The sequence below is a fragment of the Mastigoproctus giganteus genome, chromosome 13, assembly GCF_048544385.1.
Source record: "Mastigoproctus giganteus isolate SK-2022 chromosome 13, ASM4854438v1, whole genome shotgun sequence".
Taxonomy (NCBI): Eukaryota; Metazoa; Arthropoda; class Arachnida; order Uropygi; family Thelyphonidae; genus Mastigoproctus; species Mastigoproctus giganteus.
In genome coordinates this window covers 37,385,970-37,412,959 of record NC_143587.1, presented here as the reverse complement: position 1 = coordinate 37,412,959, position 26,990 = coordinate 37,385,970, and the positions used below count along the sequence as shown (strand labels likewise).

The following is a 26,990-nucleotide window of genomic DNA, read 5'->3' as shown; positions in this document are numbered from 1 at the left end:
TTGAATCGTGCATTGGACGAACAGTAAACAAACGTTGCCTGCTGTCCGCCTCAGTGTGTTCCATCAACCCTCGGAAGATGTGTTATTCGTTTGTCTCCCGCTAATAAAGTCAATGTAGACTTGCATTTAAAAATTCAAATTTTTAAATGAGCCAGATGAAAATGTTACCGCGAAGGAGATAACAGTAAAAGAACTAGATGAACTGTTTCATATCGTAGAGAACCTCAAACAAAAGGTTTGAGGTTCTCTGCAATATTTATTTTGCGAGGGCCCAGAGAAGATTGTTGTCAGCTATCGAAAATTGATTGATGAAAAGAGAAAGTCAACACTGTTCAAATGACTCTGTTCAAATATTTCCATAACAAATTTTTTCTTCGTTGTGTATTTTATGTGAGAGGTTCCCAAACTTTCTCGATTCATGGCACCCTTAGTGTCTCAGTAATTTCTTCACGGTGTACCCAGACCAAAAGAAATACCTAACAGTTCCGTTTATTAAGTAGTTAGGTCCAAACAACTTAATAAGAAATGTTGAAACTGTGAACTAGCTCAAGGTAATAGTTTGCACAGTGTCCGACAGATGTCAAGTATCACTGTGTTTCCCTCGAAAATTTAAAATATTCTGCGGCACACAGTTTGGGAACCGCTGTTTTATGCAATAAACATTTAATTCCATAATTATTTTCATTATCTTTTACATTGTATACAGTTAAAAAGTTATTTAAAAAGTATTTTTAAAATTCTTTGTGGACATTCCAGATGGTCAAGGACCAATTATAATTTTTCCTGTTGATTATTATATTTGATTAATGCATTTCCATTTTGCGTGATGCGCTCACGGGACGAATTAATCGCGTTAATCGAGGCCAGCCTGTACTTAAATTATCAGGCTTCAGTTTTTGCCAAAGTTTCTCCTCTCCAACTCTAATAAGACACAACATAGGTATCTTTCATGACTTGCAGAATATTCAAACAATATTTGAGTTCATTTTTTTTTTTTCACAACGTAGGAAAGACTTTCTTTTTGCTCTTTCAATGACTAAACAAGTGACATGTAATATCTGTCCTTTTCTACCTCTTCCAACCTACCTGCCAGCTAATTAAACATTGTTACCACAAGGAAGACCACAAAAGCATATGTAAAACCTCTCTGAGTTACTCTTTATTCCAGTTGAAACAGGAAACCTGATAACAAAACAATTTTAACACTTTAAAGTATGATGTTCTATTTCAGGAACCACTACTTTTTAAAAAGGTATGGCTGTTACAAATAAAATAAGCTGTATTATTATTATTATTAGCCATATGGTGCAAGGAAGCCTGCTACGGTGTCTCAGTGGGCAGGAGCAGCAGTGCGTAGCACACGCTTCTTGATTAGACTGGGGTTCGAGCCCGTGACCACCAAATACGGAAAGGTCATGACGACCGCATATCCCCAAAGTGATATGACCTTAGTTGCTAATGCTTCTAAAAACCAAATAACAACAACAACAACAACAGCTTATGCTATACCAGCCAAAAAAAAATTCCTGAGTTACCCTGAGTGAGTGAGTGGAAATGTACAAGTTTTGAAGCAGTGTTTTATTATTATTATTATTATTATTATTATTACCATTATTATTATTACCCATATGGTACAAGGAAGCCTCAGGCTTATGCTGCACCATCCAAAAAAAATATTTTTTTTAATTACCCAGAGAGAGAGAGAGAGAGAGAGAGAGAGATGGGTGGGGGGATCACCAAGAAAGAGAAGAATGGTGATATCCAGCTCAGGACCCTTGGTGTGTCAAGCCCATACTCACCAGATGTGAGCTCCTGGGGCAAGTATTTCACAGTTTCCTCAAAGTAATCTCTAGCCTTCTGCAAAATTTCATATTTTTGTTGAAGAGTGGTGATGAAACAATTTACTCTTCACAGTGTGTCTTTGTATCTCCATCTTGTAGAAAAAAATCGATCACAAGTTCTTGTATCCAGAATATGGAGGGAAAAAGGAGTCTGCAAGGATTTTCTACTGCCACTAGTCACATTTGTTCCCAGCAATATCATCATACTACCAGATACACTTTCTTCTTCAGAAGCAAGTGGTAGCATGTAGCAGTTTTAGTGTTGTCCTGTGGGACAGCATGACATAGAAAGAGAGTAGATTTATGTACAGCCAAAATATTGTTTACATATTCTTTTATTTTAAGAATGGTGAATGAATTTTTGCTTTGGCAAGTAAGACTTGGCAATATTTTTCAAGCACAGAGTGACCCAAAATTAAGGAAACACAAAGTTTTATTTATTGCATACACAAGATAGAGAACATTTTTTGAAATTGAAAAATGTAGTTTAAAACACTGGTCTAGATAGTAGAATATCAACAAATAGTAAACAAAATGGTAATGACCCTGAAGCAGTGTTATATTCTCATTTAAATTTACTTTTCACTTGATGGATAGTATTGATGTGTCAGGTATGTGATTCACATATTGCTAAAACCTACTAGTGTAACTGCTGTTAACAGGAGATGAATTTGAAGGCGTTAGATTACCTGTTTTACACTGATAAAGCTTAGAAATTGACAAATAAAATCCTCTATTTTGGACTTTTGTGATCTTGTTTTCATGCTTTTAATTGGACATGTAATATTATGTAACAGGGTTTAAAAGTCAAACATAATTTTAGTACTCTGGTTGATCATTTAATTTGTAGAATGGACCTGCCTTAACTTTAATCATCGTTGCTGAAGTCTAATCTTCAAAGTACAGTAGACTCTCGATTTTCCAGGATAGATGGTAAAAAACAAATCCCGGATAATCGATTTCCCGTTTAATCCAAAAATACAGAAGTCCTCGACGTACTTAAGCTAAGTCATAACTTCTTACTTCATTGAGTTTTACGTAACTCGGGAATGACTAATAACAAATTGCTACTATATTATTATTGACAAATCTGAATTCAGCGATTGACAAGTTACTTGTCAATATTTCACCATTTTCATACATACTTATTAGTTTAATTTTATAATCCAAATTGATCGCTTTCCTTTTCTTGGTAGATTTACTAGTACCGCTGTCACTTATTCTCTTAGTCAGCACCATGATAATTGTAAAAATGATTTTTTCTGTAAAGAACTTCACAGTGTTAAGGCGAAATCTCACTATTATCACCCCGCACAAGCTCACATTTTACTAAAGCACATTTCTAGAGGTCACTACCATAAAACAATAAAAACAAATTGCACTTTCTGTGTTATTTGGGTTTTATCTTCGTGCATCTAATTATAAATGGATAGTACACTTATTGCATTTATAAATAAATTGTAAGAATCTTCTCTTCTTTCCTATTTTTTTTGCTTGTTACTCCGTACCTCACTTGTGCAATTTGTGCATGCCATGATCATTGTTATTGATTGGTTATTATTATTATTTTTTTTTTAATTTTACAATCCTAAAAAAAAAAATAGAGTGAAAAAAAAATTTATGTAGTTGCATAAGTCGGGGACTTACTGTATAGAAAAATGTTCAGCAACCTACGTAAGAAATATGGCAATAGATAAAAAAATGAAAAAATTTACCACGTACTACTCACATGTCCAATACGATGCTTTTTTGCGATGTCAATTTTAAATCTAATAGCTTCCCTTTATTTTTTACGTGTTGCGTATGGTTTGGTCACCAACATTATAATGGTTCATTAAAGATTTAACGGATTAAACTTTTGAATAGTTTCAAGTTTTTGTTTAACTGAAAGTGCAACTCTTTTGCATTTACCCATCGTTTTCGCGATTTATAAACAAAAAATAATAATAATAATATTTACCATAAAAAAAATTTCACCATCCCTGACATAACGAGACAAAATTTGTATTTTTGCAGTGCAAAAAGACACAACAATCAACATGATGCACTAAAACAAAACAAAACATTTGCTCTCTTTTTTTCTTTTTGAGCGGCGGATGTGAAGACAGCGGGGTTGCAAGATAATGGGTAAACTAATCTCCCAATGACGACTTATAATGCCGCTTCTTGTCGCTTATTTCCGACTTGCGAAACATCTGTTTATAACTACTGTATTCTAGTCATTACTTGAATTTTATGATTTTTGGTTGATTTTTTTTTTTTTTTTTAATTTGGAGTCTTGAAGTGTCTCGGTTAATTCAATCCCAGTAAATCGAGAGTCTGCTGTATATACATTTCCACTTTCAATGAACACTTGTAGAAGCACTCCCAGAAGCCATTTCTTGATAAGTTTTTATTGTGGTCACAGATTCTTGACCTTCTGTAATGTACCTGTGTTATCTGGCAATTACAGTTTCTTTCAAACACTAGTCTCTGTAAACCTCTGACGTTTTTTTTTTAACACTTCTAACACTCATACTGTGTTGAGCATGTTAACATATAACCAAGTTTTGCCTGCTTGCTCTTGAAATCGCCATTAATGAGTTCTCAAAATGGCTCATACTTATAGCATACAACTGTGTCAGTGTATTCTTAGACATACATTCTCCTGCCAACTACTCCAGTTAACCAAAACTTCAGAGGTTGTACTGTGTGGGCTCCATGTGCCAAGTGATTTTGTATTTGTCAGTAAATTTGCACCCTTGGTGAAATAAAATCGTTTTCTTGTTTTCAGCATTATATTAACACTCAATTAATTCAGTAAAGAAAGGACTTTATTAGATCAGAAGGAAAAGTAACCTTCTTTCTTTCTTCTCTTAGCTTTTACTTTTTATTACTAACTACTCATTTCTGCTTGGTCACAAAGGTGGCACTGCTCCTGCCCCTACATGGTGAGGCCGGTAACCTGGAGGGGGGAGCTCTCTCTTCCAGGGAGAAATGGAGCAAACAGTTCCTAAGGCCCAGAAATCCACTGGGTGCATAGATGAAACACTTACAGGAGAAAAACAATTGGAGCATGATTTTGTTAGCTAAACTTCAAAAGACTGACGTAGACAGAATCCCCACTTCAACCTTTCTTGTTATCCACTCAACCCAAGACCAACTGATTAACAAACTCTCACCATTTCTAGTGCAGAAATGCCTACAAAGCATAATCTATATAATATATATTGACTTAATCGTAACAAATAATTAATACATAACTATAGTGGTACACGTGATACGGAAGTTGTATAAAGGGAACTCGTAGAAAACACTAGATACCAAAAAAAAAAAAAAAATATATATATATATATATATATAACATAACTGTTTTGGGATATAACTTAAGGATTTAATTTTTGTTTTGAAATTTTATTGAATTAAATCGGAATCATGACTCTGACCAGAGCAGCAAAGCAAAAGGCTCAAGCTAATGGGAGTGCTGTGGTTCAGGGGAGAACTGAGGGGGGCAGTTGCCCTCTGAATCACAGTCTTTTAAAATGCACTGTTTGCTTGATGTTTGCGGAGCAGTCGGGTACGGGACATGATACTGCCAAGGGGGATGTCTTTGTGTGTGCACGATGTAAGGAGTGTAAGGAAATCAGGCGACAACTCAGCGTTGTTATGGGCCTTTATGAGAGCTTGAAGGACAGGGTGGATGCCCTCGAAGGAAATAAATTGAGGGGCCCATCAAGCTCTCAGCTGCCCACATCAACGCCAGAGCTTGCACTTGGTCATCAGGCAACACAGAGGCAGCCCCCTAGGCAGAATGCGCTGGTCCCAAAGGAACTAGTAGTTGTTGGTGACTCTATTGTCAGGGAAACGGGGAACATGCTTTGTAAAAAGGATAGGTGGAATAGGACCAGGGTATGTCTGCCAGGGGCAAAGGTTGATGACGTTGTAGAGCGGATATCATCTTTTAAGGGCACAAAAGGTGATATAGTTGTACACGTTGGCACTAATGATATTAAGAGTAGGAGACCGGCGGAATTACTTAGCAAGTACAGGTCACTGTTGAAAAAAAGCCGTGAATTAGGGTTGAATTTGAAAGTGTCTGCAATTCTGCCCAGACACGATAGGAGGGAGTATATGATGAGAGCCTTGTCGATCAATTCGGCCCTGGAGGGATTGTGCAAGGCTCAAGGGGTAGAATTTTTTTCAGCCTGGACTGTACTTGTTAACAGGAGAGATTGCTTCTACAGGGATGGGATACACTTAAATAGAAAGGGTGCAAGAATTTTTGCTGATGCTGTCGAGGCAGTGTTAGGTGGGTCGGAAAACTGCTAGTTGGGGGGAATACAAGGACTAATAGATTAACAGTAGCCACTGGCAGAGGTGGAAGTGATTCTTGCACTGCTTCTATTGAAATGAGCAGAAGCCTGAAAAACAAGATGCAGGATATTTCAGAGACTGCTGGGAGTCATTGCGGTACAAGTAAACACATGGGTTGTGTTAGGGTAGCTAAGAATAGAAACAGGTGCATGTATACCTGCGTGTACACCAATGCTAGGAGTTTGGTAAATAAATTTGATGAATTTGAGGTATTGCTCAAAACATCAAAGGCAGATATTGTTGGGATATCAGAGACGTGGGTCACACAGATATAAGTAATGCGGAACTGGAATTTGGGGAATACAATGTGTATAGAAAGGATAGACAGGACAGGAGGGGAGGAGGGGTTATGCTATTAATTAAGAAACACAAAGTCCAAGGAAGTGAAGCCAGTTGACATCGATGGACAGGGCAGTGTCGAGTCAGTTTGGTGTGACATAAGCATAGTGAAATCAAAATTGAGAGTAGGAGTGTGCTATAGGCCTAATGACTCTGATGAGTATAATAAGATATTGTACAAGGAAATAGAGTGGGCCAGTAAATCAGAGAGTCTTATAATGGGGGATTTTAATTTCCCAGATATTGACTGGAATTTGTGGGTTGGTCACTCGCACACTAGCAAGGCTTTTGTGGATTTATTGGATGATTGTTTTCTACATCAGCATGTTCGTGAGGCAACAAGAGGGAGCAATACTCTTGATCTGATTATCAGTAGTGATTCTTCATGCATTAAGAATCTGCAGGTAAATGAACCACTAGGTGGCAGTGATCACAGTGTGTTGAAGTGGGATTTACTCAAGGAGGTAACTACCATCAGAGGTAAAGGGAAGGGTTTTTGTTTTCGTAAAGGCGACTATGATGGTCTGAGACAGTATTTAAATTCTATACAGTGGGACCAACTGATTATGTTACCAACAGCAAACTTAAAATGGGAGGCATTCAAGGAACTAATCTTGGAGGCTACCAGGCTTTACATACCAACTAAGAAATATTGTTCAAGGTTTAGGCCTAAATGGTTGTCAGATGAACTAATGAGACATGTGGCAGAGAAGAAAAATGCATGGGATACATACAAATTAATGGGTGACATGGAAGCCTATGATAGATATAAGTTGGTCTGTAACCAAGTCACAAAGGAGATTAGGCAGGCAAAGGCAGACTACGAAAAATCCTTGGCAAAGGATGCAAAGAAAAACAGAAAAGAGTTCTTTACATATTTAAACTCAAGAAGGAAAGGGATGAATCAGATTGGTCCACTGGATATTGATGGTTCAACAGTTGAGGATCCTGCTCAGGTGGCTAACAATTTAAACGAGTATTTTGCATCTACATTCATGCATGAGGAGTTATTCAGGAAGGAGAATGATGTAGGTAAAGTAAACATTGGCAGTGAGCTGGATGATTTTGTAATAACTGAGAGGAAAGTGGAGGAGAGATTGTTGAGGATAAACATAAAAAAGGCACCTGGGGTGGATGGGATCTATCCAGTTATATTAAAGGAGGCAGCAAAGGAAGTAAGCAAGCCCCTAGCCATAATTATGAGAGCTTCTTTGGACTCAGGGGAGGTACCCATAGACTGGAGATGTGCAAATGTAACCCCAATTCACAAAGGAGGATCAAAGGCTGACACAAGTAATTATAGACCTGTTAGTTTAACTTCTGTTCCAGGTAAATTAATGGAGGCACTGGTTAAAGAAGCACTGCAGGATCATCTAGACAAGAATTCAGTTATAGCTCAGACGCAGCATGGTTTTGTTAAGGGCAGGTCTTGCCTGACCAATTTGATTGGATACTATGATGTTAGTCACAAAAGAACTGGATGCAGGGAATAACTTTGATATTATATATTTGGATCTTAGAAAGGCTTTTGATACTGTTGCACATGGAAGACTGCTGCACAAATTGGAGCAGTGTGGCATTGGAGGCAAATTGCTGCTATGGATAAGGGGATGGTTGAGTGGCAGAAGACAGAGAGTGGTAATCAATGGACACTGCTCAACGTGGACTAATGTTATTAGTGGAGTTCCTCAGGGTTCAGTGTTGGGTCCGTTGTTGTTTTCGGTGTTTATGAATGATATTGATGATGGGATATCAAGTTTAATGTCCAAGTTTGCAGATGATACAAAGGTTGGCAGGGTTGTTAAGGACACTACTGACGCTATGCTGCTGCAACAGGATCTGGAAAGGTTGAACAGATGGGCTGAGAGGTGGGAAATGAAGTTTAACATTGACAAATGTAAAGTACTACATATGGGAAACAGTAACCCCAGAGCAACGTATCAACTCTGCGGTACTACACTGACAGTGGTGGAGAATGAAAAGGACCTGGGGATAATTGTGCAGGCAGATATGAAGTTCTCTGAGCAGTGCAGACGAGCTGCAAGAGTAGCTCATGGTGTCTTGTCAATGATAAAGAGGAATTTTTCTAGCAGGGATAAGGAGGTGATTATTCCCTTGTATAAGGCAATGGTTAGGCCACATCTTGAGTACTGTATACAGGTCTGGAGGCCTCATTTCAGGAAGGATGTGGAGCTGCTGGAACGGGTACAGAGAAGGGCAACAAGATTAGTGAATGGAACAAAGGATTGCTCTTACGAAGAAAGGCTTAAGTTTTGCAAATTACAGAGTCTGGAGACTAGGCACCGGAGAGGTGATCTGATAGAGGTGTATAAGGCTTTGAATGGTTTGAGCATGCTCAATGCCAATGGGATTCTTCATCTTTCTCAGAATAATCACCTCAGAGGGCATAAATTCAAATTGAGGAAGGATGGATGTCGGATAGATGTGCGGAAATTTGCCTTTGGCCAGCGGGTGGTTGGTTGGTGGAACCGACTTCCATCACTTGTTGTTGAAGTTGATAGCCTAAACAAATTTAAAGCTCAACTGGACAGGTATTTCGAACGAACGGAGGGGTGAAATGGGAGTGGTGTGTGTTTTTTTTTTTTTTTTTTTTTTTTGCTGATGCTGAATAAGCTTGCTTTCTTGCATCATATGCCTCTACTAATGCTAATGCTAATAATAGCACCCCCATTCGTCATTTAAGATAGGGAGATGTACTGGTTGAAGTTGCCACTGCTCGGCAGTCTGAACAACTACTAAAACTAAAAACTTTTGGTGGAACTTCTGTCATTGTTTCACCACACGTTTCCCTGAACATGTCAAGAGGTGTCATCACTGAATGGGACCTCATGAACGTGTCAGATGAAGGGATAAAACAAGAACTACAAGATCAAGGAGTATTAGTAGTATTAGTATTAGCAATGGTCATATGGTGCAAGGAAGCCTGAGGCTTATGCTGCACCAGCCAAAAAAAAAAAAAAAAAAATTCTGAGTTACCCTGAGAGAGAGAGATGGGGGGGGGGGGAGAAGGAAATCACCAAGAAAGAGAAGAATGATGATATCCAGCTCAGGACCCTGGGTGTGCCAAGCCCATACTCACCAGATGTGAGCCCCTGGGGTTATTACTTGCCTGTAGGCTCAAGTTTTTTCATTAAATAATCATGTGAAATTATTTCAATAACATTAATTACATATTTTTCAACTTCACTCCCAGAATTTCTCCTTAAATAGAGGATTTTTCTTCGGTAAATATTGATGCAAAATAATTGTTGAGTTCATCTGCAACGTTATCTAATACTATCCCATGTCCATTACATAACGGTCCAATCTGGTTTGTCCTCCTCTTCTTTGCATTTATATATGTGAAAAATTCTTATCCCCTGTCTTTGTCAGCAATTTCTCATAATCTGCTTTTGCCAGCCTTTTCTGTGGCACTATTACTGATAAATTTGTAGCTGTTATAGGCTTCAGTACTTTTTATTGCTCTGTAACTTTTCTATGCCGTCTTTTTCTGCTCAAGTAATTTGGCAACTTCATTATTCATCCAACTTGGAATCCTCCTCATGGAGTATTTTTTTAATAAGCATTCAAGGCTTCTCTGATTAATGTTTTAAAGGTATACCATAATTCAATTGTATTCACTCTCTGTGAGATATCTACCCAGTTAATAGAGGCCATGTAGCACCTGAAGCCATTGTAATTTCCTTTCCTGAATTTATAACCCATTCCTTTGCCATTAACTACTGCTACCTCTCTCTTCATCATCCACTGTATAACTCTGTGATCACTTCCTGCTACTTGTTCCCGTACTGCCAGCCCTATTATGTCATCTGTTTCATGGGTGATGTTCAGGTCTAGAATATTCTTTTCCCTAGTACTTCCCCCTGACATGTTGATACAAATAATCATCTAGTTGATTTAAAAGTTTTGTCCATGTCGAGTTTCCTTCCCATTTTCTTCAATCAATTAGAGACAAGTTAAAATCCAATCATAATAAGACATTCGTGCTTACTTGCCCATTCTATTTGCATGTAGAGGCTCTCATTATAATCTTCATAATCACCTAGGCTGTAGATTACTTCCACTCTCATTATACCTTTGCTTCCAGCAATCTCACACCATACAGATTCTATACTAGCATGCAAAGCACTTGAATCCAGGAAAGCTTTTGTCGTGCTCAGGCTGCTTTTTGATAAGAACCATTACCCCACCACGCCCCTTCTATCTCTGGGTGGCACCACGGTTTCATGAGCCCTATTATGTCAGCATTACTTGTCCTAACCAGCACTTCGAATTCACTCATTTTATTGATGACACTTCTGACATTACTGTATAAACAATTAAGACCTAATGTTCTTGTATAGTTAACTAGCCTGACACACCCCTTAAAGTTATTTAAGCTTTCTTCCTTCCCTGGCATTAGCTACCTGCTCCTTTGAAACATTTCTGTCCTCAGAACGTCTTGCTAATATGATCTGTTGTGGGAACAAACAAGAACTCTTGAGGTATGTTCTTTGACCAAAATTATTAGATAAATGCATATCTATATTACCCTTGTCTCCCCAAACTACAGTTTCCCTGAAATAATAAAAGTCAATAATAATTTCACATCAATAATACTGGTAAAAACCCTTGCACCACCTTTGTTTAAATGTATCCCATCTTTGCAAAACAGATTCCTTCTACCTGCAAGTGCAAACTGAGCTGATAATTTCCTTCCAAAAGCCTTGCAGAGTCCTTCAAGTCTTGAGTTAATCCACAAGGCTTTCAGCATATAATCCCTCCTATCGTGTCTGGCAGAACTACAGACACAGACATTGTGACCTAATTCATGGCATTTCTTCAGCATGGTCCTATATTTGTATATGCTTAATATCATTAGTTCGCACATGAATAATAATATTTTCTTACCTCTCTTAAAATCTGACAGTCTGTTGGTGACATCATTAATAGTTACTCCCGGCAGACATACCCTAGTTGTAGTCCACCTACCCTTATTATAAAAAAATATTCCTCATTTCCCTGACAATGGAGTCTCCTCATAGAACAAAGTCCTTCTGAACCAGAGCACTTGCACTTGGTTATTCTGCTCTGGGCACGAATCAAGAATGCATCACTTGGTAGGTTACTAGTCTTGAGTCACTGACGAACTCCTAGTTACATTATTCTCTAGGGCAAGCACCCATTTCTTCAGTAACTCAAATTGTTCTAGCAGTGCACCAAATTTTAACTTTAGATCGCTACACTCTGTACAAATCGTGAAAAAGAAAAGAACTGCTCACCTGGCAGTTCTTTTCTTTTTCACGGTGATCGACCTAGTTGGTAAATATGATTACCAACTAGGTCGATCTTGGATTACATGCTGCAGGTTCTGCAATCATGACTCACCCAGAAATTGCCATCGCCTATTTCCATATGAATCATGATACCCTCAGATGAAGTGTTCAAGGTGGAATCTTGTAACAACCATTGTTAAATCAGCTAAATAACACAGAAAGCAACTTTTAAAAAATTATATATTTTAAAAGTTGCTTTAAAAAGAATCTATTATCAAAATAAACTTTACAATATATTAAATAAACTATTTAAAAGCAATCCAATCTCTCTAATCCCATTCATATCCACTAATCCCCTCTAATCTAAAAGCTGTAATCACTGTGAAGAGCACCACAAAGCACTTTTGCTCCATACACTCATCAATATCAGTAGAATTTGACAAAGAAGGATAACATCCTAGTTCCTACTTGGAACAATACTTTTGATAACCCAAAACTGCCAACAGTGATCAAAGCAGGTTATCTTAACTACCATGTTAAAGTGTTCATTCCAAACCCCTTATGCTGCTACTAGTGCCAGAAGTTTGGGTACTCACAGGCAGTCTGCAGAGGAGCAGCTGCCTGTGCTGCATATGGATCCACTGCTCACATTAATACAGATTGCACAGCTACAACACCCAGCTGACCTAACTGCAGAGAAGCACATCCACTGTTTTCCAAGGAGTGTTCTCTTTGGAAGCGTGAAAACAATATACAGCGATGCAAAATTGAACACAATGTCACCTTCCAAGAGGCAAAAATCCATACCAGTCCCAAATACTAATAAACCAACCTATGCTCAAGTAACCAAAAAGAAAATATCAACTGCAACCCAAACGGCGATAACCATACCACTCAGATAGTGACTGGGCAAGGTCAGTATCGGCCACAGTATCAATAAACTAAACAACAAGCCGTAACCAGGTGGGAAGGAGCAGCAGTGCGTAGCACACGCTTCTTGATTAGACCAGGATTCAAGCCCGTGACCACCAAATACGGAGGATGCGGAAAGGTCAGGGAATGACCACTGCATATCCCCCGGAGCAATATGGCCTTAGTTGCTAATGCTCCTAAAAACCAAACAACAAACAAGCAATAAATATGCCGATTACTGTACAACCAGATGCCACCCCACAACAAAACACTATAGTACCTACTTCTCCTGATGCAAACTAAACAGATTGCATGGACTTAGCAGATAGTTCACAAAGTACTAGAATTATTCACTGATGAGGAGATAGACATTGGAAAACTATACTTTTCCAAAGAAGGGGAAAGGAAAACTTGAGCAAAATAAACTTTCAGCCCCTTGAAAACAAATCAATGGTTCTACTAAATACAAATAATGCTTACATTTCTGCAGTGAAACTGTGGAGGATATCGTAGTAACATAAATAACATCCAGGACTTCTCATTACCCTATTGCTTTTTGCCTACAGAAAACCAATTTTAACCCCACATATAACAGTTTCTCTCCAGAATCACATAATAATTCATCAGAAAGATCGTGTTGCACAGAACCAAAACAGTCTGGAACATCAAGGTGTAACGTTGATAATCAACACTCAAATACCCTCCAAACCAATCCCACTAAAAACAAACCTTGAGGCAGTTGCAGTAGGAATAAATACTACCTTGGACTTGACTATTGTCTTGCTGTACTTGCTCCATAATCAAAATATAAATTATGCTGACCTCAAAGAATTAGTGGTACAACTTCCTGAACCCCACTTCATCCTAGGGGACCTCAACAGCCACCATCTGTTATAGGGAAATCAAAACATAGACAGATTATTGAAAAATTACTTGACCAGCACAATTTGATTACTCTTAATAATGGGGTTCATACTTATTACACATTTACCTATAGCATCTACTTCAGCAATTGATGTCTCTCTATACTCAGCAGCCATATATCCTCTATTTGGATGGACTATTCATAGCAATCTGCTGGGTAGTGACCATTACCTAGCGATATGTCACAACGATACATCATTCCCCACTTTTCTAACCGAACCGCCAAATGGAACTTATTCAAAGCAAAATAATATATACAAGCAGCTAGCAATACTGGAAGAAAAGCAGGTCCAACAAACATCCATAAACTTGGCCACAGAATATATATCTAACCAAATACTACATGCAGCGGATCAAGCAATTCCAAAAAAATATCAGCACACTCAAAAATTGTGGTGGAATAATGAATGCGGTGCAGCTAAAAAAAGAGAAGAAGAGAGCATAGAACTGTCTTTAGGATGTTCCCAACAGCTGCAAATCTCATCCACTTTAAACAGGCAAAAGCAAAAAGTATTAGGCAGACTAGCAAAAGGGAAGCATAGAGGTGTTTTGCCTCCATGCTTCTCTTTTTCCACACAAACATCGAGGCTAGTGGGAGTCAGAAGTGTTCAAAGTCTCTAAGTGGATTTTCTTATTTATTGATTTGAAATTATTGTTTTTCTAAAACTTGATTTAAATTTAGTTGTATAGCATTATTTTGTGATTTTCTGATTAATCTGGTGTATTTATTCTTTACTCGGCCTTGTAATTGCATAAAAGTATCGGTAAGAGTATCAAATCCACGTGTTACAAGTTGCAGCTCCACTGAATGAGACATTTTTTAGCCATATTTAGCCGCTTTATTGACCAATTGTTACATCAAATTATTTTTTATAAGTAGCTTATAGACCTAATCAGGATCCTTAGTTTACTCTGAATTGAGACAGCGAGATTTGGAAGTTAATTAATACTTAAGTGTCCGTAGATTTACCGTTCGTAACTTGCCACCATTGTTATACGATACAACGTTATATCCCGAACTAGATAGCGTAAGCTTAGTATAGTACAGTATATAATATAATATTGTCAATTAATCAGTAAAATCTATTAATTTGTGATTAAAAGTACAATTTAATTGACAACTTCGTTGCAATTAAATTGTACATTTTAACTAAATACATATAACAACTAAGATTACAAACGTAACATAATTAATTAATACATAACTTGATACGGAAGTTATATAAATGGAACTTGTAGATAATACTCGATACTGAAAAATATATACAGGGTGTCTCAAAAATATTGGTACAAACATTTAGTGGAGGTAGGTAACGTCTAAAGGAATGTGAATCGCATAGGAACCCATAACCAGAAACGTCACGGGAAAGTAGTAGCAGAGGCACAAGAAGCAGAAATGACACAAGACAGTAATTAGTGACAAATATTTATTTGACATAATATTAACAATGGAGTACGAGATGGATGCATTTCATGATGTTACAACAGATGCTTGAAGGTTCCACCATGAGACGCGATGCATGCATGACACTAACGCAGAATGGATTGGCGGACATGGTCGAACACACCTGGAGTTTCTTTGACAGAAGCAGCAGCGCAGACGAGTCTTGTCACGAGATCCATTTCCATTATGACTACAGAAGCCGATAACAACTAACAAAAAAAAAAGTATTTCCTAGGCTCACTATAGCCAAGAAACTCCCCATTGAATGTAGTAGCTACACTGCAGAACTCTGTGTTATCTACATAGCATTAAATTTCACCTTCTCAACAAATATATTGCTCAGTGTTATCTATAAAGACTCCATTAGTGCTATCCAAGGTATACAACGGAATAAAAATCATGACAACCTCTTACTCATACAGATTTAAAATACCCTGACCAAGTTAAATAAGAAAAAACAAGTTCTCTTTTGTTGTATCCCTGCACACCTAACTGCCAAAACTGCATCAGATCCTACAGATCAATCCTTTAGTATACCAGTCTCAGATTACAAGTTAATTATAAAGAAGCTGTCTTGACCAATGGCACTACATCTGACAAAATCAAGTTGGTAACAAGCTACTTCATATAAAGAAAGATCTCAAACCTTGGAAGTCCAGTATATGTGAGAACAAGCATGAAGAAGTAGTATTAGCCTGACTATGAATAGGGCATACAAACCTAATGTTTTTATTTGCTTGCAGGCATTGATTGCACAAACTACAACATTCAATGTGTATTTATTGACTGCCCCAAATAAAACAATGATCTTTACTATGTTGTAAATGTTTACTTCGTTTTCCACGACGAACATGTCTTTCAGTATTACTGATTTCCTAGTAGATATACTTCAAACGGATAAAACTGTACAATGTGGTGTAAACTTGAACAACATCTATATAGATAAGTGTATTTAACATTACCATAGTTAGGTGCATTATGGCCTTGCTGCGCTTGCACCGTAAAGCCTATAAACAAAATAGGCTTTAAACCTATAAACAAAACAATGTTTAGCATTGTTCACAAGTGTTCACATGGGTCTTAATGTGACTATTATGGTACACACTGATTTTAAAGTTTATTTAAAATTTATAGTGCCTTCAAACTGAAAGTTTCCATAATTTTCATTATGAAAGAGATCTTTTATAAAAAAGATCTCTTATAAAAAGAGATCTCTTGCTTGATACCTTTCATTTGGCAGACCAAATCACAATTTCAATTAAAATTATGCTAAAGAAATATAAAATATATTTTACAGTTTATAATCCTTAATGAATCGTACAGTTTGAAATATGCAACAAGAAACTAATATTTTTTTTCTTTCCTGTCATGATCATGCTTTCCTAAAAGATGTGGAGAAAGGTTAGTCTTAATCTGTATTGACTTGCATGTTAGCAGCAAATAAATATCCAAATGTATTCATGTCAGCTGCCATAGCAGTCTTTGCTAGGCATAGAGTTGACAAGTCATTAACTCGTGCAATTTTAAATAAACCATTCTCATTGGTAACACTAGATAGATTGATTATACATAATAATATCACAACACTGTATCTATCAAATAACTTTCCATTACCTAACCTAACATATCAGTTAAGTTAGATTGCATTCCAATTACAGTAATATTAAACCTACAGTCATTTTGAGAAAACAGATATTATTGCCATTTATAAAAACTGCATTAATATTCTTGTCAATTATTCTGGGTGAGAAATTTTCATGTAATTAATGTAGTAAACATTAATTACATGCACGTTACCAATGAAAATGTAGTTCTTGCTATTTGATTGATAGCATGCATGACCATTGAATGGCCCACAGACTCCATGCTTGTTAGAGACTGCTGCAGGCCAACATGAATACTTTTCAAATATGTTATCTTCATATATATATTTGAAATATACTGTTACGTAATTTTTTAAAGTTAAAAAAGCAGACATCTATAACTTATATTAGTCATTTGAGAGTATTTGCCTAAGTGCAACAGAACTTTTAGTTTAAATTTATTTTTTATTCATTATTGTATATTTTAGTTCTGTTGCATTTTTTACATTTTATGTTATTTGTGTATATAGCAAACAGTTAGGCAATTTTGATGCTATTAGAAGGTTCATTTTTCACCTGTTTTTAACATACGTAAATTATGGTTATTTAAAATGTGTTTTTATATCTTCATAATTCAAATATCTGGTCTTGAATTTTTTACTGAAATTAATTTATGATTTTAGCTCCGAATGGCTGCACTAAATCAGCCAAAAACTGGAGACATGCATGGTGTCCGTGGAGCTGACTATGAATGCTACAGACAATCACGAAGAGCTAATTTAAGAGGCACATTCCGTGCATTTTTAGCCTCAAGGGTTCAAAACTTGGACAGTATTGTGAGATATAAAGATGCTGGACTGCCAGTTGTAAACATTAAGGTTCGTAATTTTAAAAATGATAATATATACATTTTAGTAGATATTAATAATTTACCTGTCAGTTTATTTAATACAACTCGAATGGGGCATAAAAAGTAATGTGCACTCTTTATAATTCTTTTACAGGGTGAAGTTCTCTTCAACTCCTGGAAAGATGTTTTCAATGGTGCTGGCGGACTCTTTCCATACCCACCTCGCATTTATTCCTTTGATGGTCGCAATGTGTTAAGTGATAACACTTGGTGAGAATATCCAAATTAATATTTTATTTCTCTCTCTTTCACACACAATAAAAATATTCTTTTGAAGAAAGAATATTTTTAATCCCCTCTATAACTGCTATTACAATCACAATTGTTATAAAAAAATTGTTTCATATTAACCATTTTTTGTAGTACAAAAAAGCAGCTATCATGACCACCAATTATATAGCATGCATTAGACTAGTGGTGCGCAAACTCTGGGGTGCGACCCCCAGAGGGGTCGCGGGATAAATTAAAGGGGTCGTGGCAATTTTTGAATAATATTAAGTTTTTGTGCACATAAAAGATAAAAAACCTGTTGTTAAAATTACTTTTTCGATACTGTAGGTGTAGAGACCTTATTACTCGAACAAGGTCTGAGATATGACTGAACCCTACTGCCACTCTACTTTTTTAGGATGGTTACATGTGTACCGCCACCTGCGGCACATGTGTAACCACCTCTGGTAAATCTTACTTAACCATCTTACTTATTGTCCATTTGGGAAGATGCATTAGTTTTCTCACTGGCAAATTAATATGTACACAGAGAATGCAGCTGACTAGTCCACTTCTCAGTACTACTCAACTGCTTAACAATATTCCTTTTAGCTCTTAATTCATGCTTCCTACAGCACAAATTCTCAAATTGCCTAAAGGCCAGTGGTTTGAATATGCGGTGGCAGTAGCAAGTGTGTTGCATGCACGCTTTATTCTGCTTCGTAATTCTGTGCTTTCATGTCAACTTAGATGTGTTTTTCATTCTTCTGCTACTTTTTATATTATCGTTGTTTTTTAGAAGAAAAACTATATTTTACCACGGACAATTGGGTAATCAGAACAAAATGGCCGAGGAGTCATGACAATAATGTTGCTATAGCAGCTGAAAAGAAGCTGAAAAGCATTAGAAGCATTAGAAGCTGAAAAGGTAAGAAATGTATTATGTGAAAATTTGGACACTAGAGTTATTTCAAGTGTAGTGCAACCACCAATTTCTGGTAGAGAGCCAGCATATTCCAAATCAAAAGTAATGAAAAAGAATAGAAAATATCAAGAGGAATTTATGAAGTACAGCTTCACCTACAGTGTTGTTGATGATGAGTAACATCCCATGTGTGTAATATGTTACAAAAAACTGGCTAATGAAAGCATGAAACCTATTAAATTAAAAAGACACTTACGTACAAAACATCCAGATATAATGAAAAATATTGAATCCTTTTCAAAAGACACACCGACACCATACAAGGTCTGAAATCCATTGAAGGATTCTTTCCATTATGTGTTTTTACGGGTTGTTTTTGCTTCTGACTGCCTTTTAGTTGCAGTTTGTTTGTATTGATCTATTTTTGTTTTATCTTTCTCAGGAAAGATGGGGTGGGCCATGTCCATCTCATTGGTTGCATGTAGTTCTAAAATGCCATTATCTGAATCCAGGGCCGTGCCAAGCCATTTCAGTACCTGAGGCAAGAATGAAAAATCGCGCCCTACTGTTAATGATGGCAATGTTGGCAATTATTTTAATCTTTCTTTTGGCACCCCTTTCAGCTTTTAATCTGAGGCAAGAACTTCATTTGCCTCATCCTCTGCACGGTGCTGTCTGAATCATGATGTTCATTGATGTCTATTCCAGTGGAGAGTGGCAATTGCTGTTTCATGGTTTCTGTCACTTTACTTTTGATTTTATTGTTGAGGAAATATTGGTTGGCATGGTAATTGGGGTATTACTAGCTTGTTCACATGTTTGTTCTGTAGAACGCTGTTTTGAAATTGAGAGCAACGAACATGCTCAATTCGTAATAGATATATTCGGAGGAACTGATACTTCAGTTTCGTTCCCTGCTGTGGCATACGTGCACTTTGTCTCTGTTTTGATTATCTGTCTTCTTGCCTCTGGGTATGTCACTTTGTTTTCTACTTTATATTTTTGAATTTTTTTTACTTCCATAGTTCCCATGTTTTTGAGAAAGCCGAATAGTTACCCTTACAGTTCAGGCAATGCGGAGTGGTAACGGTGCATTCAGATTGGTTATGTACCTTTCAACCACAGTTGGGACATATTGCCTCACCTCGACTTGCAGTTTGTTAGTGTCTGTATTTTTGACATTTGTAGCACCTGATGGGATTCAGAATGTATGGTCAAACACGGCAATGTAGATAGCCTGCTTTTACAGATGTTGGTAAGTTAGGAGTGCTAAAAGTAAGAATTATACTCCTGGTTGGAACCAGAGTACCACCTTTTCGGGTCCTGATTCTTCTTACTTGGATGACCTTTTGATCATGTAATTCTTGGACGGTTTCCTCCTCTGATACAAGTAATAAGTCCCATTCTGTTATTACTCTCTTGAGCAGTTTAAGGTGGCATAGGGAGTAACTTTTATTGGGTGTCCTCCAAAGGTTGCGAGCATTAATAGTTTCACAGAATGTTGAGGTTGGATAGTCTCTACCAGAAGATCACCCAACTGGAGTCACCTTACTGATTTAGGTGAACCAGTAGCAGACTCAATGCATTTCTGCACTAGGAAGGGTGATAGTTTGCTTAGATACTGATCTGATAGTGAATGTAAGATGAGGAAAGCTGGTATCTCCTCTTTGAGGGGTTATTTTCAACCTCTTCGGTTAAGAATAGTCATTATTGGTGTAATTTGTCACTAGTTTTGAGCTTGATGGCTCTAAAGGTGGAAACATTTCATTATCCATCTTTGCTCTTTTCAGCCCTGGGAGAGTGGATTTCTTCTCCCAGGTTACCGGTCCCACCATGGTGAGGCAGGAGCAGTGCTGCTAGAGTGACCAAGCAGTGTAAAAGTTAGTATATTAGTTAAATGGAAAAAAAGGAAGGTGGTTTTCCTTTCTGAAAATTAGTTACAGTTTGTAAGAAAACTTTTACAAATGAAAACTGTAGCTTCGAGAAAAACGCTCTAGAAATCGCTGAGAATTGTTTGATCACTATAACGCTTGGCACCCAAGGCCAGAATTACCTTAATGCCATTATTTGCAAAATTCATCAAGAAGTTTGTGGCTGCTATTATTGCACATTTTATATGTGGAAATTTTAACACAGAACCATCATGTACTTCTGTATTTACTTGCTGTAAGGCTCTCAAAAAGGTGAATTACTCTACAATAGCAAGATTTTGTAATGATTCTTTACAATTATTATGACTAGAATCAGCCCTTAGCAAAAGATTCTGCATTACAAGTTTTCTGCCCAAATATGATACAGGTTACTTGCTTAGCCCCATGGCTTGCATAGGATGGCAGAGGCAATTTGGTGATAATTTTGGTGAAATTAACAAACTTATTTCTAGTATAAAAATGGTTTTTTTCAAAAGCACCTTTGAGAATAGTAACTTATGGAAATATACTACCTACTTTTCCTCTCCCATCTGATCCTGTCCTCACAAGATAGGAAACATGGTTACAAGTGGCACTGTTTTATTAAAAATTTTGATTCTATAAAAGAATCTGTTGATTCCTTGGATAGTACACATTCAGCGGCTATTGGTAGTGCTAAGGCAATGCTTTATGATTCTTTGGCTAGAAAACATTTATTGTTCATTTAGACCCATTTCAGCTGATTACCTAGTTTGATAACTGAACTTGAAAGGTGGAGACTTTCTTTGAGTAGTGCAATTGGAGAGATGGAAAAAGTTGAAATTGCAAATTTCAACTGTGCCTGGAGGCATAGGAGAAGAAATAAGAAGAAAATACAATAATGTTTTAGAAAATAACTCAGGATTTTGCAATTTAAGAAAAATAGATGAATTTATAAATGGGAAAGGAAATGAATTTCCATTTCAAGTAGAGGCTTCTAAAGCTGACATTTTTAAATACAGCCCAGTCATTTCTGTAGAAGTAAAAAAGTCTTTCTCTGCATATAAAATGATCTTGGACGATAAACACCACAAATTTACAATGGACCACTTTGAGAAATATATTATTGTGTATAGTAACAAAAATCATTACACGTTTGAGTTTGAAAGGGAAAACTTTTTTTAAAAAAATGTTAAAACTTTTCATAAATGGTTTTTACTTTAACATGTTTAATACAAAGAAATTGTGGTTCAATTAATTGTAATAAATGAGTAATAAGAGAATAATACGAGAGATAGTGCATATAATCCAATGTCTACTTATGACTAACAAAAATGTTGATATTTTAGGAGGTTTTTTTTTAGCAAAAGTTCTTCCGTTGGGACAGTAGAAACTATTGTGAGTTTTTTACACCAAGTTAACTCAGTTTCAGAAGCAGGCTGCACAATTTTTAAAACCTAGAAACTTTTGCTTTTCATTCCATAAAGGAGTCAAACCAACTATAGATTACATGTAGTTTACAGGCATGATATATTAATTTATCATTGTCATAGTTCCTTCAGTATTATTGATTTTGTGGAAAGCGAAGTAAATGATATTGCTGCTGTCTCACATGGTGGAAAAGCAACAAAATAATCCAAAAAATGGTAGTCATCTCAAGCTTCACATTAAACTGTATAGAGTGGGTCTCCAATTGTCTGAGCTTCTGTTAACTGAAGCCTCTGTTAATTGAGGCATCTAGCTAAAGCCAGAAATACTAATAAGGAATGTTATAATTTTTAAAAGAATACATAAGACACTCTAGCCAATAGCACCATGTTCAGAATTGGTTATTTGATAGAGTGAGGAGGCAATGGGTCACATTTCTCTCTCTCTCTCTCTCTCTCTCTCTCTCTCTCAAAAAAAATGCTCAAATTGTTAAATTTGAGAAATTTAACAATTTAACAATTGAAAACTAGTATTTGTGTTCCATTTTTTTATTATTTGTTAATTTTAGCTAGACTTTAGCCTGTTCTATACTCTCTCTCTCTCTATCTCTTGTGGGAGATAGAGAGAGAGGTAGCCTCCTTATGTATATTGGCATCGCTCCCGTCAACATGAAAGGTGTTTGTCTAGTGGGAAAATAAGGACAATGGCTTTGTATACCCTGGTTCCGTAATAAGAATTAATTTTCCCTTTAAGAAATGCAGTTTGAGCCAAGCATTTGTGAATTCACCAAGGACCCATTATTGAAAAGTCCTTAGTGCCGCATAAACTTTTCTTTGTTCTCTCTCTTAATGTATCTCTGATGTTTATGAGAATGACCATAACATTTTAGTGTCAAACAAACATAACATTTATTGGACACTAAAAGGATATATTTTCAGTACACTTTTACACCATATTTCATTGTAAACACATACGCCGATGAGCCAAAACATTATGACCAGCGAGTCGTTATGCAGATCGAAGCAATTGCAGGTGAACTACGGTACGGGTCAAGACACAGTATAAAAAACACCTGATACTGAGCTCCACTAATCAGTGTTACTCTTGTTCTTCAGATGGGAAAGGCAGCGGACTTAAGCGAGTTTGACAAAGGTCAAATTGCTGTGGCCAGACGACTGGGTCAGAGCATATCTGAAATGGCACGGCTGGTGGGGTGCTCACGTTCAGCTGTGGTTAGTACCTACCGAAAGTGGTCCAAGGAGGGGGAAACCCACAAACCACCAGAGAGGTGTTGGATAACCATAGCTCATCGATGCTCGAGGTGAGCGAAAGCTCTCCCAGATGGTACGTGGCAACAGAAGGGCGACTGTGGCACAACTCACCAGTAATTGGAATGCTGATGACGGGAGTAATTTGTCACAACAGACAGTACATTGAACCCTGCTGAAAATGGGGCTGTGTAGCCACATGCTAACCATGGTTCACTGGCAACAGCACCTACATTGGGTACGCGAGCATCCTAACTGGACCTTGAGTAATTGGAAGAAGGTCATCTGGTCCAATGAATCATGTTTCCTGTTGCACCATCTGGATGGCCAGGTACATGTGCGTCATTTACCTGGGGAAGTGGTGGCACCTAGATGCACCGTGGGACGAAAACAAGCCAGTTGCGGCAGTGTCGTGCTTTGGGCGATGTTCTGCTGGGATGCCCTGAACACAGGGCATCCCAGCAGAATCATCCATGTGCCGGGAATTCTGACGTCTACCACCTACCTACACATCATTGCTGACCAGGCAAACCCTTTCGTGGCAATAGTCTTCCCCTCTGGCGGTGCCATCTTTCAGCAGGAATGCGGGATGCCACACCGCCCAGATTGTTCGAGAATGGTTTGCAGAACATAAGGAAGATTTCCAGGTATTGCCCTGGCCTCCAAATTCTCCAGGCATCAAGCATCTGTGGTTTTTGTTGGAACAGCAACTCCGATCTGCGGCTTCTCAACCACGGATCTTACAGGAGTTAAAAGGATCTGCTGGTTATGTGTTGGTACCAGATACCACAAGACACATTTAGAAATCTTGTAGCATCCATGCCTCGCCGGTATGAGCTGTTTTGGCTGCATGTGGAGAACCATCATATTAGGTAGGTCATAATGTTTTGGCTCATCGGTGTATATCATATGCTGTTCTTATATCTAAGCATTTACTTGTAACATTTGTGACTGTGGTTTCTATACAGACATTGTTACTATACTTCTATTGTGCTTCTTAAGAATCATCTATTCTTGGTGTTAGCTACTAAAGAACATCGCTTGAATATGAGAGCTCCTAAAAGTACTAGAACTAAACAAAATACTAGAAGGACACATAACTATATGAGTGTATTCCTTCTCATTTCATATATATATCTATTGACATTAGCATTTAACATCGGTTCACATTTTAATATTCATAAAAACCTCCATCTAATTCTTTAATATAATCATTGATATGTATACATATTTTCATAATTGGTATGTATAATACAATCTAACTTAACTACAATCTTCTGGTGTTTAGATAATAGGATTACTTACATTTCGTGATTAGTTTACAGGTATTCACATTAATAGAATGGATCCCTTATGCCTAACTCCTCTGTCTTAATTGTCATCATCTGCTCACACACTTATGCAAAATAAAATTAGACTTACCAGCCAGATTTAGATCTGGCTGGTAAGTCTAATTTTATTTTGCATAAGTTGCCTTATCGTTGCCTTCCTAAAACATTGCTAGAACAATTTGAGTCACTGAAAAACGAGTGCTTGCCCTTGAGAATAATGTAACTGGGAGCTCATCAGGGACTCAAGACTCTAGAAATCTATCAACTGATGCATTCGATTCAGGCCCCAGAACAGAATAACCAAGTGCAAACTACTCTGGTTCAAAAGGACTTAGTTCTATTAGAAGACTCCATTGTATGGGAAATGGGAAATATTTTTTGTAATAAGGACAGGTGGATTATAACCAGGGTATGTCTGCCGGGAGCAACTATTAAAGATGTCACCGACAGACTGTCAGATTTTAAGGGGAAGAAAGAGAATATTATTATTCATGTGAGGACTAATGACATTAAGCATATACGATCTGATGATTTGTTAGACCATGCTGGAGAAAGGTCACAATATCTATGTGTGTCTGCAATTCTGCCTAGGCATGATAGGGGGGATTATATGCTGAAAACTTTGTGGATTAACTCAAGACTTGAAGGACTCTGCAAAGCTTTTGGGGGGAAATTTCTATCAGCTTGGCCCGCACTTGTAGGCAGAAGGAATCTGTTTTATAGAGATGGGATACATTTAAACAAAAGTGGTGCAAAAGTTTTGCCAGTATTATTGAGGATACCTTAACGGTTCAGAGAAACTGCTAGTTTGGGATGATAAGAGTAATATAGATACACATTTATCTGATAGTATTGGTCAAATTAACTCTTGCACATACCTCAAGGGTATTTGTTTGTTACCGGTTCAGGGAAACTGCTAGTTTGGGGTGATAAGAGTAATATAGATATGCATTTATCTGATAATATTGGTCAAATTAACTCTTGCACATACCTCAAGAGTATTTGTTTGTTACCGCAACAGAACATAGTAGTAAGATGTTCTGAGGGCAAAAGCGTTTCAAATGAGCAGGTAGCAAATGCCAGTGAAGCGACCTTAAATAACTTTAAGGGGTGTGTCAGGGTAGTTAACTATACAAGAACACTAAGTCTTAATTGTTTATACAGTAATATCAAAGTATCATCAATAAAATGAGTGAATTCAAAATGCTGGTTAGGAAAAGTAACGCTGACATAATAAGGCATACAGAAATGTGGTGCCACCCGAAGATAAGGGATAATGGGTTTCAGTGTGGTATATATAATGTATTTAGGAAGGACAGGAAGATAGGAGTGGTGGGGTCATGCTTCTTATAAAAAGTAGTATCCTGAGCGTGACGAAAGCTTTACCGGATTCAGACGTTTTGCATGCTAGTATAGAATTTGTATGGTGTGGAATAGTTGGAGGCAAAGGTATAATGAGAGTAGGGGTAATCTACAGGCCAGGTGATTGTGAAGATTATGATGAGAGCCTCTACATGCAATTGGAATGGGCAAGTAAGCGTGAATGTCTTATTATGGATGATTTCAATTTGCCTCTAATTGACTGGAGCAAATGGGAAGGAAATTCCACATGGGGGACAAAATTTGTAAATCAGGGGTGGCCAACAAGTCAATCACGATCTACCAGTCGATCATGACGAATTTTAAATATATATAAAAAACGGATTAGTCAAAATCTAAATATTATTATTATGCACCCCACTGCATATGCTTATTACAAATCCCTTGAACCACGTGACTACTCTTGTCGCCGCACAGCGGCTAGGTTGGTCTAGTGAAAATTCATGTAGTTACACTGTTGTTATTTGGTTTTTAGGAGCATTAGCAACTAGGGCCATATTGCTCAAGGGATATGCGGTGGTCATTCCCTGACCTTTCCGCATCCTCCGTATTTGATGGTTACGGGCTCGAACCCCAGTCTAATCAAGAAGCGTGTGCACGCATTGCTGCTCCTGCCCACCTGGCTATGGAGGTGTAGCAGTTACACTGTGCAGAGCATAGTAGCCACTGAAATCCCAGGAAACTAGGTGGCAGGACCTGCCAGAGCGATTTGTTGTGATACTGGATACACCCGGCTAGCCTCCACGTGGTGAGGTGTGGGCAACGTCGGGCCCCACTAGGGGCCTGACGGCCAATAAGTCAGACAAAAAATGGGCGCAACATATCACACTGCATAGACATGGCCCACACACACACTCAAGTCTCTGGCTTGACAGTGTACTGTCCTCGATACAACGAAACACACGCGGAGATGGGAGAAATTCCAGGTTCCGTCTGACACGAATGTATCTTATGTGTTGATTTCTTATTTAGCTTAC

At 37.5% G+C, this 26,990-nt stretch overlaps 1 protein-coding gene across 1 annotated transcript in view; it reads left to right on the top strand.

Moving 5' to 3' along the window:
- Nucleotides 1–26,990, top strand: part of LOC150075973 (uncharacterized) — a 369,694-nt gene that overhangs the window by 335,358 nt on the left and 7,346 nt on the right. Inside the window, exons 28-29 of the mRNA XM_090387222.1 lie at nucleotides 17,356–17,550; nucleotides 17,677–17,792. Of these exons, the coding sequence (XP_090243348.1) occupies nucleotides 17,356–17,550; nucleotides 17,677–17,792 (311 nt within the window). The remainder of the gene's footprint in view (nucleotides 1–17,355; nucleotides 17,551–17,676; nucleotides 17,793–26,990) is intronic.